This window comes from Calypte anna, chromosome 2, assembly GCF_003957555.1.
Source record: "Calypte anna isolate BGI_N300 chromosome 2, bCalAnn1_v1.p, whole genome shotgun sequence".
In the NCBI taxonomy this organism is placed as follows: domain Eukaryota; kingdom Metazoa; phylum Chordata; class Aves; order Apodiformes; family Trochilidae; genus Calypte; species Calypte anna.
In genome coordinates, this window is record NC_044245.1 from 66055187 (window position 1) to 66070714 (window position 15528).

At 42.1% G+C, this 15528-nt stretch overlaps 1 protein-coding gene across 2 annotated transcripts in view; it reads right to left on the bottom strand.

Annotated features, from left to right (window-relative positions):
* Window positions 1-6642: 6642 nt before the first annotated feature.
* DSP (desmoplakin) overlaps window positions 6643-15528 on the bottom strand; it is a 38444-nt gene continuing 29558 nt past the window's right edge. For both annotated transcript variants that reach the window (XM_030446262.1, XM_030446261.1), the window contains exons 22-24: window positions 15018-15116; window positions 11892-14183; window positions 6643-10336 (exon numbers count right to left, since the gene is read on the bottom strand). In XM_030446262.1, the coding sequence (XP_030302122.1) occupies window positions 7142-10336; window positions 11892-14183; window positions 15018-15116 (5586 nt within the window). In that variant the 3' untranslated portion in view covers window positions 6643-7141. The remainder of the gene's footprint in view (window positions 10337-11891; window positions 14184-15017; window positions 15117-15528) is intronic.

Below are 15528 nucleotides of genomic sequence, written 5' to 3' on the forward strand. Positions count from 1 at the left end.
ATCATTCATATTAATCATTTTCTGCAAATAAAATCTTAATTTTTAAAAAGTTATTTTTAGAAATCTATAATGAAAACCAAAAAAATTACCCTATTTTTTCCCTGTTTGGAAATTGCCAGCATCGTTGCTGTGAGACAGCACCTTATTCTATCTTCTGGAAAGAATCCACTGCAATATTTTGGCTTCCCCCGCATAATATTGCACAGAAAATGCCAGTTCCCTGGGTTGCTGAAAGGCTAACAGGACTTTCTCTTGCAGGGTGAGGTGGAGACCAGAAAGTAACGAATTTTTTCATACATTGTTCAGTTGGCCTAAAATCAAACTTATTCTCTTGTGCCTGAAGTTGGCTAACTAAAAGCATGTAAATGGAACATGTGTAAACTTCCAGCTTTGAAGCAGTTTCTGTTTGATGTTGGAAATAACTGTCTAGTAGTAAAAAAATCCAGTTGAGAGTATCAAATTTACTTCGATATACATATATATAGATATATACGCACAGATAAATGCACAAAGATCCTCCACAATCCTGGGAAGTTTTGAGCAAGATGGGGAGCTTTATTTGGACTGCTTTGCAATTTCCAGGTTCATGGATACCTGGGAGCTCAGGAGTGGGTGGTAGTTCAGGAGAGCACAAGTTAGGGTTCAATTAAAAATGCTAATGAAGCCAGTTCTCAGGCACTAAAAGCATACCCTGGCAAGATTTTGCTGTCCTCTCAGGGTCCCTTGGGGATTACAGGGGGTAAGACAGTATTCCTGGGATCAAAAGCCAATACAGCATGGCTAGTGCATGAAATCAGTTCTAGCACTTGCAGTAAGTGGAACACAGAACTGACCTGAAGAAACAAAAACAATAGTAGAAAAAAAAAGAAACAATAGTAGAAAGTAGAATTTCCCAAGGCTTTACCTTGCAACAGTACATGACTTTACAGCTAAAAGCTTTGCCAAAATCTGAGTGGATAAAAATGCCAGATGATTCTTACAACCTAACATTTACTACAATTACACTGAAGCCTTGCCATGTAATCCATCATCTTTAGCTATGGCTGCTGCCTGCTAAGCTGCTTCATTTTTATAGCAATCCTGTCTGGCAGGAAAGAACTAGAAAAAGAGATTTTATTGTTCCTCCAGAACTAAAAAAAAATAAAATAAAAATTCCACAAGCCATGATGAGCCCAGCTAAGATTCACCTTAACTGCACAGTGAGCCTGGATCAAAGCCTATTCCCATTAACTATCCTTCTGAAGAAGTGAATTATTCCAGATGTTTCCAACTACCGTGGCAGGAGCGAAGGTCAAGGATGCAGGAAGACCAAGCTTTATTGTGCTATACAGCCCAATCCACTTCTCCAGTGGTGGAGCTTGGCTATTGGTTTTAGGACCCAAGGTGGTGCAAATGTATATGTGGCTGTACCTGCCGGTCCATATGTCAGCAAAGTAGGAAGCAGAGATTTTTTAATGTTTATTTTTATTTTTAAACCATTTACAATGCCAGTTCCAAGCTGCTGCAAAGCCTGAGTAGGAAAGACAGCAGTCTGGAGGGACACTGGTGGATGGCAAGAAGATGCTCTGGTGACAAGGTCTAACTACACCATCTCAGGTGAACACACAGATACAATAACTCTTGAAAGATGTTGATATCAGTGGTGCAACTAGGACTAAGGGAAGCATCACCTCCCTGCTATAACCAAAGTTCTAATGATAGCTGAGTATAGCATGATACTTATTGAATGTGGAAGCTCTAAAAGCAACCTAAAAGAAGACTCTTAAGGTCCCAGGCTATTTAGCAAACATGTAACTTATGTTCATTTTTGCCCATTCACTCAAGTACAGACAGTGTTTGGTGTCTATGGGAAAGGTAATGCATCATGATACCACGACTCTTTTTGTTCCTACATACTATCAGGCCTCTCCCACTCCTCTCTTTCACTCCCCATTGGCATCTAGCTCCTGCCTTAGGAAAAACAAAATAAAAAAACCCAGACAACTAAAACTAAGAAACAACTTTATCTTGCCAGGAACTTGAGGCTCCTTATTCAGCTAGTAGTCCATAATTGCTCTCATAGCACTTCCCATGTGCTCCTATGGGAAATCCAGAAAAATTTGTGTGACTGACATTTGTCAGCTTCTGAATTTGCTCCTTTAGATGTTCTCATTGATCTCCTAATCCTCACCATTTGCTCACAACACTGATTTTCTTCAAAGCATGCACTGGATTCAAATTCTCCTTACATTTTAAACAAGTGTGTTTTCACCACTTCTCCTGGAGTCACTCCGGGTCAGAGCATCATGTGTAGACAACTTTGCATTGGACAAAGAAAAACCAAACATTTTCAGCCCATTTCCTTTATTTAGCCTCATATTTTCCCTTTGCAACTTCTCCCAGCTATCCTGTTGCTGCCCAAGGTAGACAGCTAGGCAAAACAAACACATTCCCCCAGACCCAGCAGCCACCCTGGGCATCCAGAACTCCCTGGTTCACCAGGTGCATCTGGAATGTGTGAAACAAAGGGCTGCATTATGCATGTCCCCAGCCTGCCAACAGAACAGGGATCCACAGAGCTATCAGCAACTTAAACACCTGATGTATTAGCAGGTGAATGTTCAGGTCTCCTAATGGAACCTCCCACTGGATTAACTCTACCATAAAATATTTTGCTGGTAAACTACTAAAGCAGAAACAGGCTCTGAGACAAAATGAATGGAGCCCTAGATACTGCTTTTTCTGTATGACATGGTTATCTATGTACCAACCTTGCATTTGAAGTAACTGTGAGGACAAAACATAAAAGTTGCCCTCAAATCACAGGTGCATAATCATTAAACACCAGGGTAGCAAACACAGGCCAGAAAGAAGCAGTAAGCCTATTCACAGCCCATCTGGAGAGGCCAAAGAATTGATCTCAAGTTGTCTGGGCATTTAAAAAAAAATTTTCAAGTGCAGCACTTTTCTGAGTAAGTTATACATGATAAGTAAATTTTGCTCATTTCAGAACAGCCTAGGCTCGCAAAAGTTTTAGTGAAGTAAATGACTTCTTCATTTTTGTATTATAAAAGTATATGGAAATTGTAACAAATAGAAAAAAAAATTCAAATAAAAACCCCAAACCAACCAAACCCCAACCACCATGTATATACCTATAATTTAACAATAATTCACACAATTTCACATTAGGTCACATGGTTGCTATTCTGGAATACTCCCCACTCTTCTTTCATATTCATAAGGCTAAACTATTAATTAACCATAGCACATGCTCATTTCCAAACAGCATAACACAGGTGAAACTTTGGCTTGAGCACTTCTGCATTGTGCAAACCATATGGTGCCTTAAATACTTTGGGTCCTAAGAAGCAGTCATTTCCCAGCCTTCACTTGAAGGACAATAGCAGATTCACAACAAGACCATTAATTCAAAGAAAACTCTCAGAGGTAAATTCCATTCCTATTCAGAACAAAGCCCAGTTCTCCAAGGAGTTGACCCTGCTAATGATTGCACCCTCCCCAGCCATAGAAGCCAAGCCAGCACACTGAGCACACATTTGCCATTGAACAGGGTGAGCATCACCTACCCCAAGGCAGGGGGAGGAAGCAGAGGACAGCAGATCCAGAGAACTGACTGCTGACAGCAGGGCTGCTGATGGGCACACCCAGCCCAGCACTCCTCCTACGTGGGGAAGTGCTGACAGCCACAGGCTGGATCAACAAGTTTATTCTGGCTTTCAGTACTAATGAATTCCTGTCTCAGCAGCAGAAGTCATTCAGAGTTGCCATTCTCTCTTTTTAAATGTATGAACAAGTCATTTAATCTCTGGTGCAAAAGAACTAAAGAGCCTGTGACCATCCTGCCCCAAATCCACAGTAGCAACCCCACTCTCATCTCATCTCTACACCCCCACCACCACAAACCATAGACTGCCTGATCTCCAGGCCCCAGGCAAGGCTCTCCTTGCCTCCCAAACACCAGGCACTGCCACAAAAATCACTGTCCTTAACTCCAGAACCCCATGCCCCTCTAGATGCACTCACCTGCCACACAGCTCTCAACTGGCTGATCTCTCCACAGCAACTGCCAAATTTCATCTCTGGAGGTCCTTACTGAAGCTCCCTTTTCAGCACCATTTTATGGTCAGGGAAACCTTTCCTCTTTAGCACCATACCTTATCAGCACCTTGCCCCACCCACTGCCTACTCTGGCTCAGCTGCTGCTCAGCTCCTGGGCACCTGGGTCTCCTAAACCAAACATCCTCTGGCACTATAGGGCCACGAATGTCTAATGTCCAGCATTTGCTGCTGGAGGTTATGCAAGGAGAGAGTAGTGTCACCATCAGTTCTGGGAAATGGTCTTATATTTAGGCGGCCACAACAGATCAGAAAGCAGATCCAGAAGGTAATGTGTAAAGATGGAGCTTTGAACAAGGTAAGACAGATACCAGGAATGTCTCATACAAAACATAAGCCCAGTCCTGTGACAATTCTCCCATGAACAGTTGCACAGGATTCTCCAGCCCATGCAAGCTGCAGGGGTGCATGCACAAAATAGCAGACTTTCCTTCATAGAATCGTCAAGGTTGGAAAGGACTTTTCAGATCATCACGTCCAACCATTAGTCCTGCCCCACCATAACCACTAAATCATCTCCCAAAGTGCCACATTTCTTGAACACCCCCAGGGATGGCAACTCCACTGTCTCCCTTCAGTAATAATCAATTTTGCTTGTACTGCAGAGCCCATGAAATTTCAAGCCATTTAAATCTTCAGAAACAGCTTAAGAAATAAAGCAGTGATTTTCTTACAGGGCAGTTTCTCCTTAGCAATCAAAAAGCCATCCAGACACTGATCTTCCTCTGTAACACAGTTAATGAACTTCAGCTGTAAAGAGAAACCCCTGAAGCTGTGGAGTTTCCTAGGAGATGGGATGCATGGCCTCGTTTACTTTCGAGGTCTCTACCACCAACTTCTAAAAGCTCATTTAACTGCTTAGTTCACTAAATGAGGGCACTTTATACATGGAAGAGATTTTATATATGGCTCTCATCTTCATAAGACACTAGAAATGCTTTTCAGGCTAGAAGGTACACTTCAGCCAGAGCCAGTAGTATCAGAACTCCTGCTATTCCTTACTGCAAAAAAAGAAACATGCTACAGAAAATAGGCAGCATCATTAACAGTGATTAGCATTTGTGCTCATCAGCTGCTTTATAGCTGTAGCAACTGGTTTAAAAAATCATAGACAGGTGGAATTCCCCTATGGTATGTGGCTGAAAGTAGCCATGTTCTTCAGGCAACACTTTCAACTACTTACAGGAAGTATTTGCTTCAGGTACTGACAAATGATAGCAATAGTTTTGTCACTAAAGCTCTGTATTAGCAGTTATCTAAAACCATACTAAATGCTTGTAAACGATCAGCCAGCTAAGAATATAGTGCTCACTCAGAGGTATCTGCACAGCATGGCAAGTGGGAGAGGGCAGTTTTGATGTAAACAAAACATTTTCTGCTCTGGCTGATGAAGTCACTGCAGCTGAAGTAGTTTCAAACCCTCTAACCCCAGTGTCCTCTAATCCTGTGGTTCATAGAATCATGGAATTGGCTGGGTTGGAAGGGACCTCAGAGATCATCAAGTCCAACCCTTGATCCACTACCGCTGCAGTTACCAGCCCATGGCACTGAGTGCCACATCCAGTCTCTTTTTAAATATCTCCAGGGATGGAGAATCCACTACTTCCCTGGACAGCCCATTCCAATGTTTGACCACCCTCTTGGTAAAGAAATTCTTTCTAATAGAAAGCATTGTTGGTTGTTTAAAGGTTATTTAGTTGTGCTTTAGTTTCTCAGCTCAGACACTTTTTCAGCTCAGGTAAGAGTCAGCAGGCTGGCACCAGCCTACCTAGAACTGACAGGAGCAAGGCATCATACAAACACTGACATACTCTTGCTCTTTTCTCTACCCTAGGCTTTCGGGGACCAGCAGAAGATGTGGGAGGAGATTACAGGAGGTGATTGTTCAGGTTTTGAAAGATCCTTCTGTACCCCCATACTGATCAGCTCACCCCCATCACTGTATGTGCATTCTGCTCACTGCTCAAAGTTACACTGATGTGTAAGGGAGAATCTGGCACATCTCTGCAGCTGCAGAAGTACTGGGTTGACTCACAAATAGAAGACGTATGCTTCTGGTCATCACCAAGTCTATAACCAGCTGGGAAGCAGCCTTCTGCTTTTGGGGCAGTTTCCATTACTGGTGCCATCTTCACTTTCCTACTGAAAATGCAGAACCAGAAGTCCACATTTATAAAAATGATGGATCAGCATCATGAAAAATAATGTGCCTGTACCCTATTTTTATTACAAGGCTAATATATGCTAATTTTAAGAATAGTTCTCTTTCTCCTAGCTGTACCTCCAAGAATGTCCATAGCTAAAATTTAAAAAGCACATAACAAATACTTTAAAACTTCAAAAGTTTATTGCCCAGAATAGCTCACTTGGTGCAGTTAGAGGGGTGTTTTCCGTTACATGGAAATCAAGCAAAACAGTAGAAAATGTATATATGGCTAACAGTAAAACAAAATCCCAGCCTAATAATAGCCCTTTATATCCACCAAGATATATTTAAGAAAATAGATAGCCAATCATAGAGAAGTAGAGAATCTGGAAGATAGAGCTTTTCAAGTTACAGTAATTTCTAAGCCAACATTAAAGGCATTTTCTGTCCATATTGTTCCTTTTTTTTTTCTTCATAATAGCAAACTGAGAAAGGTTTATGTGGAAAAAAAGTACTACTGCAAGACTTTGAAACCTCAGTTATCATCACCTTATGGGTTGACGTTTACAGATAACAGAAGAAGGCACATAACAGTACTTAAAATATACAGAGACCAATTAAAATCCAAACACTAAAAGGAAATGGGAACCAAAACTCAAAATTCACAAATACAACTTTTGACATACCCTTATCTCTATTCCATAAATCTGCATTCAAGCATTTTTACATCTTTTTCCATAAGAGAAACTGAGCACACATAGAAGAGACAAGGGGTTTGCTTTGGGTTGATTTGTTGTTTTAGGTTTCTTTTTTAAGAAAGGGGACATAGAATAATCTAAATGATATTCAAATGCAGACACATTCTTTCACTTGTTATTAGCGCCCCACAGACCCACTGCTGAAGGTTGAGTATGAGTAAGAATATGAAGAGCTTGCTGATGCATCAAAACTTCCCCTCCTAGACCCACTGCGTGAGCCTGAACGTGAGCCAGAGCGAGAGCCAGAGCGAGAGCCAGGTGCTGAGGAGACATTGTAGGGGCTGGATATGCCTTTAGATGAAACAGAGGCGGCTTCCAAGAGTTTAAGCCCAGTGATGTCTTCCACCATTGACCGATTCATTGCATCTTTGTAGGATATTTTCAGCTTGGTCTTGGGGCAGGTCAGGATTTTGGGATAGCTGTTAGTGTCTTGCAATTTCTGGGCAGCGCGGCCATCGATCAATGAATTCCTAATCGCTTCTTCAGTAGTTATTCTTCCACGCACTTCTGGGTCCACAAGACCTCCAGTGAGGTACTGGAACTCAAGGAACCGCTGCCCAGCCTCATAAGGCAACCATTTCTCCTTCACTGCTTCAGCTGCTGACATCCTCTTGCGTCCACCTTTTATGCCTTCAAACCCTATGAAAGCTTTCTGGGCTGGTTTGAGCCGTGTGGCCATATCCTGATCAATGATGCCTTGACTGGTAGCTTCCTGAAGGGAAAGCCTCTGGCCCGTAGTAGGGCAAATTATACCCCCTGTGCAGGCCTGAGCTTCAAGTAAGCGTTGCCCGGTGATGCTATCCACAATGCCCCGCTGTATAGCTTCCGAAATGGATATTTTCTCCAAGTTTTCTGTGTCAAATATGGCTGCAATAGGACTGCACTCGTCTGGGGTATCCGAGAAAGAGCCACTCCTGATCACTGAGGAAGAACTCCTGACGCTCAGCACAGTGGGAGACCGAGTCACTGACTCATGCCGGAACACTTCGTCAGTGCCATTACGGCAGGAGATCATGTCTGCAAACTGGGTCAGGCTTAAGCTGCCAGAACGGTACTGGTCAAAATACTTCCTCTCAACCAGGCCTTTATCAATGGCATCTTGGATGTCATACTGGCTACCTGTTTTTCTGTCGACAAGGACTACTCTGCTGCTACCATCTGATCCTGTAATAGTTATTTCTTCCCACTCACACTCCTGTTCAGCTAGTTCTGTGTAGGTGTCATAATCTATGAGGCCTTTGCTGTACGCCTCCTGCACAGACATCTCCCTGTTGGTTTCTGGGTCCACAATGACGACCCGGCGCTTCCTAAGGGTGTTCTTCTGCGAAGTGTGCACCACCTTCTTCTTCTCTCTGAGGGGCAGAAGGCAGAGCCCTGTTGCTTCATCTTTTATGCATCTCTCTTTGAGCTGCAAGTAGGTCAAGTTCTCCTCTGTGTTGGGATCAAAGAACCCTTTGGTGTCATCACTGGGATCACTAAGGATCTGGTTAAGCTCTTCATTGAAGTAGCCACGTTTGTAGGCTGTCTCTACTGGCAAGCGGTAGCTCTCTTTGGGATCAATGATTCCTCCAGTAGCAATCTGAGCCTCCAGCAAGCGGATGCCATGGCCCCTCTCTATGAGCTCTTTGTTCATTGCTTGAAACAGAGAAATGATGCTTCCAGTTTCTGGGTCTTTGTACCCAGTCACAGCTCTTTCAGCAGAGAGAAGCTTCTCTTTAAATTCAATTCCAACAAGGCCTCTCTTGTAAGCTTCCTCGACGGGCAGCCTCAGGTTGCTGACAGGATCCACTATGAACCCTGTGGCCGCTTGGGCTTCCAGAAGTTCAAGGGCTGTCCCTGGTCTAACCAAACCTATTTTCATAGCCTGGTAAATGCCCAATTTCTCTTTAGTAGCCTCATTGTAGATACCTGCAATACAGCTAGAGCCCTGAAGGAAATCAATAATTCTCTCACTCACTTCTTCCACTGTAATTGCACCTCTTTCCAAATCATTTCTTGTTGATTCCTTAATAATTCCAGCCTCAAGCAGGGCATCTGCTGAGACAGGCTGCCTGATCCCTTGGAATGACATACTCCTCTTCTGCACTGGGAGGAGAAGAAGACCAGTGTGTGGCTCAATCCTACATTTTTCCTTCAGCTGCATGTAAGTAACTGCCTTTTTGGTGGTGGGATCAATGAAGTTCTTTGTAGCACCTTGGCAGTTGTTAAGGATCCTGTACAGGTCTTTGTCAATCAATCCACGGGATAAAGCTATTTCTTTGGGTAGGAAAACACTGTTGACAGGATCAACAATCCCTCCAACAGCCAGCTGGGCTTCAAGCAGACGAATCCCAGTCTCTCTGTCAACCAAGTTTTTCTTGATGGCTTCAGATACTGGTACAGTTTTGCCCGAGAAAGGATCTTTAAATCCTGTAATAGCCTTTTCTGCTGTATAGATTTGTTCTCTGTCATCGAAGTCAATCAGATCTCTGGCAATAGCACTGTCTACTGTTAACATCTCATTTCGGTGTGGGTCTATCACACCTCCTGTTGCTGCCTGGGCCTCTAAGAGCAGGACTGCGTTTTCTGCTGTAAGCAGCTGATTCCTTTTGGCCTCAACAAAAGAGTACTTCTGTCTGGGGGAAAGAGACACTCCTGCAATAGCACCTGCCCCTTTGAGGTAGGGTTCAATGTCAGCTGTGACTTCTTCCACTGACTTCTGCCCCTTCAGCAGTTTATCCAGTGTGAGTTTGTCTATCAGCTGACACTCATACAGCTGCATTGCTGTAATCTTCTTCCGCAGCCCACTGAACAGCAACTTTGAAGCATCAATACAAAAGTCTTCCTCAGTCTGTGTAGATCTGTGGGACCCATACGGGCGCTGCTTGAGTTTTTCAATCTCTCTTTGCATCCTGAGACGCTCAGACTCTAACTCTGACTGGTTTTTGACAGCGGTCTCTTCCAGTCGGCACCGGTATCTCTCCTCAATCCGTTTGATCTCCACCTGCAGCCTTTCGATCTCACTCCTCAGGGCGTTCTTCTCCCTCTCGCTCTTCTCTCTCTCACACTGGATCTTCCTTATGGATTCCTCTGTCCGAGAGTGCTGGCTCTTCCACTGATTGAGGTCGTTCAGGATTTGTTGCTTCTCATTTTCCAGGCGTTGCTTCAAACGAGACTCCGATTCCAAGGTAACTTTCAAACGGTTCAGCTCCTCTTCTAACCTCTGCAGCCTGGCCTTGTCTTGCTCCAAAGCACTCATTTTTATCAGCAAGGTTTCTCTTTCTTGCATAATGTGACTATACTGATTTTTGGACTCTTGAATCCTATTGGATGCCTATAAGTTTAAAGAGGAAATAAACCAAGAGATGATGGTTAGAGTTTATGCCAGTTATGCTCTCCACTCACAATGCTCTTGGGCCTGTCATGCAAACTGCAGCAAGCTGTCCCTAGAAGACATTTGAGTCACAGCAGTGCCTTACACAAGACCATAGATACACATAAACCAGTAAAGGTACATTGTCCCTTCACTGACCAGTGTCTTTAGTACTGCCAGAGAATTCATTCTGTTACACATAGTCTTGATTTTTTGCTGATTTACTTAGCTCTTTATAACTTTTTAACACTTTGCATACCACACCTGCACATACACAGAGCATTCAAGACTCATAAAGAGCCTGATGCTCAGCAGATACACCTTAGCATAGTACTACTAACCTAGGTGAATTTGTATCAGCTAAGGACTGGTCATACATGAATAAAAAGAAAATATACATAACTCAATTTTTGCTTTCCTAAGAGTTTTGCATGCCATTCCAAACAATTCTACCTGTGCTACTTTACATTTTAATTCACTTAATGTCTTCATATGTGTATATACAGACTCAGACACCTACAAGCAAGCACATTTGTATGCAGTCCCTATGAAATGGAATACAAGTTTATATATTCGTAATACATGCATACATATACATGCACAGATGTCAGACAATCCTAAATGTTAGTATTTTTAAAAAATAAGGATTAAGATTTTTTTTTTAAATAAAGGAAAGAAAAACTGAATAAAGGAATAATAGAGAGAATGAGAAAAAAAGGGCAAATATAAGAAAAAGAAAAGACATTTTCACAAGTGCTCACTTGTATATATTTAAGCAGTAGCTCTTGAGATGAGAAGCCAGGTAGAAGAAAGAAATACAAAGAAAAGTTTTCTTTAACTTGTTTATGTTGTCACCTCAAGTTTAAGAAATAAGGGCCAATGGTAAAATCTGTAAATGCCCTTAAGTGACTTAGGAACATGAATCCCCAAAACAGTCAAAGAAATGTAGGCTTTAAGTACCTTAGGTATAGCTGACAACATCATCTTTAATCATTTCTTGTAGTCAACACCTTACCCAGCTAAGCAGCACTTTGACAGCTTGTTGGTTCTGGGTTTTTTAGCTGGTTTAGTTTGAGATACTGCTCAGGTCATCCTTCAAAGACTTCTTTAACCCATCCTGGCCAGAACTGCCTGGGGAACCACACAGCCAGCAGGGTCCAGCTAAAGCACAGAGCTACTCCATGTACTCTCACCTGCCCCTAGGCTGGTTTGGCAGAGGCTGCCACTGATCCAGGTTTTCTCCTCGGGCAAGGGCTGAGGGCCAGGCTCAGCCATGTGGTTAAGACAGATTAAGGCTCCCTAGGACAGCTCCCAGGAAGTAAAGAGCCTAAGAAAGTGGCCAAATCCTGCCATTTTTGTTTAAAAACAAACAAGGGGAAGGGTCATAAAGGGGATATTAGTCACAAGTACAGTGAACTTATAAAGCGAAGTGTGAATTAAGTTGATTCAAATAAACACTGCAATTAATTATACATCTGACAGACAGTAAAGCTGGGATCAAAATATGTGTGAATACCTCTAGAGCTTGCTTTTGGAATTTTTCAATTTCCTGTCTCAATTTTTCCCTTTCTTTCTGTAAATCATTAATCAACCCCTGAAGTTCCAGGGTTTGCTTGTTGCTTGTTTGAAGCTGATTCTTTAGTTCAGCAATGGCAGCATTTTTCTCATCAACTTCATTCCTGACCATTCTGAGGTCATCATACTCCAATCTAACATTTCGCAGCTCTTCCTCCAGTAACAAATGTTCCTTGGTTAGGTTCTCGGTGAGAGACTGAAGCCTTTCAATTTCTATTTTGCACTCATTCAAGTTTTTGCTTTTCTCCTCAGAGGATTTCTGTAAGTGCTCGTATCGTAGGTGAGCCTGTTTCAATTGCTCCTGTTCTTGGACCAACTGACGTCGCAAAGTCTCAATATCAGAGGTGAATTTCCTTATCTCCTCCATGTATCTCTGCTTCTCTCTCACATGACCGTCTAACACTTCTCTTTGGTGTCTAAGATCATCTTCATTCCTCTTCTTTATAATAGACAATTCCTCTATCTGCTGTGTGAGATTAGCTATTTTAACCGATTGCTCTCTGAGAGATCTCCTCATGCCTTCTACTTCCTCCTCCAGTTTCTTCCTCCTGGATGTCTCCTCCATTAAATTTTTATTCTGCCTGCAAAGCTCCTCCTCCAGCTTATGTTTCTGGATCTGCAAGTCTTTTACAGTGCTCTGGAACTTCGCACTTTCTTGATCCCTGCCTTTTTTCTCTTGCAAAACTCTTTCATAGTCAATTTTCAGTCTGGCCAGTTCCTGCTCCTGGATCCTCAGCTTGTTAATTGTTTCAGTAGCACTTGTGTTTGCTTTCTGCAGGTCAAACTGGACTCTCTTTAACTGACTGTTCTCATCCTCTAGTTCTTTTCTCTGACTTGTTTCTACATCCAACAACTTTCTCAGCCTTTCAATCTCTTTGTTTCTTTCTTTAATGGTCTTGGAAGCATCATCAAGTGACTGTTTGTATCGTATGCTTTCATCAGAGTGCCTCTGAATAACTTGTTTTAGCTCAATCTCCAGCTGCTGTTTCTTCTGGGAAAGCTCTGAGCCAGCTGCCTTCTGCTGCTGAGCATTCTCCTCTATTTTCCGTAGATTATCTGTTGTCTGACTTATTGTATTCTTCAGTCTCCTAATTTCCTCACACAAATTCCTATTTTCTCTCATGGCATTGTCAAGCTGTGTTCTGTAATTATTTGTCTCCTCTTCCTTTTGCATGGTGACCTGGTGAATTGTGGCCTTTGTGATATTAATCTCAGTTTCATATTTGTTCTTTAAACTAATTATTTCCTCATCATAACTGTTCCTTACCTTAGCCAATTCATTTTCAAGTTCCCATCGGCTTTTAGCCTCTTCCTGAAGCTGAATCTTTAGCCTTTCCAGCTCCTTAGTTTTCTCCTGAATAGTTGAGGCAGCCTCCTCAAGAGCCTGCTTGTATCTTGAGTTGTCTTCGCCACGAAGCTGAATGATCTGTTTCAGCTCCAGCTCTAACTGATGCTTTTGCTGTGACACCTCAGAGCTGCAAGCCTTCTGTTGAAGGGCATCTTCTTCTGCCCTCCTTCGTTGATCTGTCGTCTGCAGAATGGCATCATTCAGCCTCACAATCTCATCCTTAAGGTCTCTGTTTTCTCTTGCCAGTCTGTCAACCTGGGCTCTGAGGCCTTTTGCATCATCATCTTTCTGTGCAGCTATCTGCTGGATTGTGGTCTTCTTAATATTAATTTCTGTTTCATACTTGTTCTTTAAATTACTCATCTCCTCGCTAAACTGGTTTCTTACCTTAGCCAGCTCATTTTCATATTCCCTCTTCCGTGTGCCTTCGTCCTGAAGAAGAACCCTTAATCTTTCTATCTCGTACTCCTTCTCCTTGATGACCTTCTCAGACTCTAATTTTTGCCAGCCAAGGCTGTCTTTCTCATTTTGCCTTGTTTTCTGCAGCTGGTCATAGTCATTTTTCTGCTGCTCATATCTATCCTCCAGCAACTTCCTTTTCCTTTTCTCATCTTCAATCTCATAAGTCAGTCTGGTTATTCTATCATTTAGATCCTTTATTTGGGCATAGCATTTGTCCAGGTTTTGCTTAGCTGAACTTCCATCCATTTCAGCTTGTCTCTTCATCTCCTCTAAACTCATCAGCTTTGCTTTGAGCTGAGAAATATCAATCTGGTACTTCTGCAGATTTTGTTCCAGGAATTTATGTTTGTTGCTTGTCTCTGAATTTGAATCCCTGGCAAGCCTGAGTTCTTCTTCCAGGAGTTCAATTTTGGTGTTTTTCATCTGCAAAATGATGCCAGAAAAAAAAAAAAAAAAAGCAAACACATGAACGTTTGTAATAAGTGCTTCAACATCACCAAGTGCAATACAATATATATTTGTAGCATTGACAACTAATGAAGAATTTTTCAACCCTGTTTCAGTGAGGCCTCAAAATTAATTTTTATTCAAAGTCATGAAGACAAATGCTAGAATGATTAGAATCAAACTTTAATCAACATGATGACTTTTAGAAGAGAAATGGTACTTATCAGGGCCAGGAGATACAATACAGATAGTAAAATATATTGTACCAAGAGTTAACCAGACAAGTATTAGATAGTCTCTTACAGAATCTTCAGTTTCCGAACAGGTGATTCATATCCTATATACAGAACCTCTTAAATAGGATTCTGTTTTCACTGAGCTGAATCAAATCAGGTATTACTCCACTTGAAACACTGGATACCAGCACTGTAGATATGGCCTGAAATGAGGTGTGGCCCCTTAACCATGAGAAACAGGTTTTCAACTCTAAGATAACTGTACTCCCTCTGAGATCAAGGTCTGATGGGCAGAGAAGGACCTCTTGCATGCTTTGATGAACCCCTCTTATTTACCAAGGTTGTCTAATGCTCCCCATTTCACAAAAGACCTTGAAGGTAACTTTGCAAGAATTTGTACTCTAACAGAAGAGGCATGAAACTGCTTATATGACTTCTTGATGGAATATCACTGAGCTCAGGATTTAGTTTTGGATTGTTTTGCACTGCGCTTAAGCAGAAAGTCTTTGGTCAGTGATAGCTTGCTAACCTCTGATAAAAATACAACATTAGGAAAATAAAAAAGATAGATTACCTTTAAGTCCTCCATGCTCTTTAACATTTCACTTAAGAATCTGTAATAATCTCCTGATCTTGTAAGAAGCTCTATGTAGCGAGACTGAGCCTCACTAGCCTTGAAAAGAAAAAGGGAACTGTTAGCAGCTTGTACTGTAGAGTTAGACATGAACATACCTATGTCTCAGATCCTTTAAAAGATTCCAGTCCACCTGAGAAAACGTGTCATTTGACAAAGTAAAAAGCAAATTCTCCCCCTCACAAATTCACATGACTTTCTGAGGACCCCAGGTGTGTAAATGCTCCCTTCTGATTAATCCACATTACCTTTCTTCAAGACTACTTTCCCCTATGGCTCATGTGATATTAAATCCAGGGCTTCGGCCCTGGTTCATCATGCTCTCCCTGTCTGACAGTCACAAGTAACACAGGTTAAACTTTTAATAGTGGTTAATTCCTAGGTTGAAAGTGACTGAACCACCTGGGGCATGAATCTCTCTCACAGTATGTACGCAATGAACATTGAATAG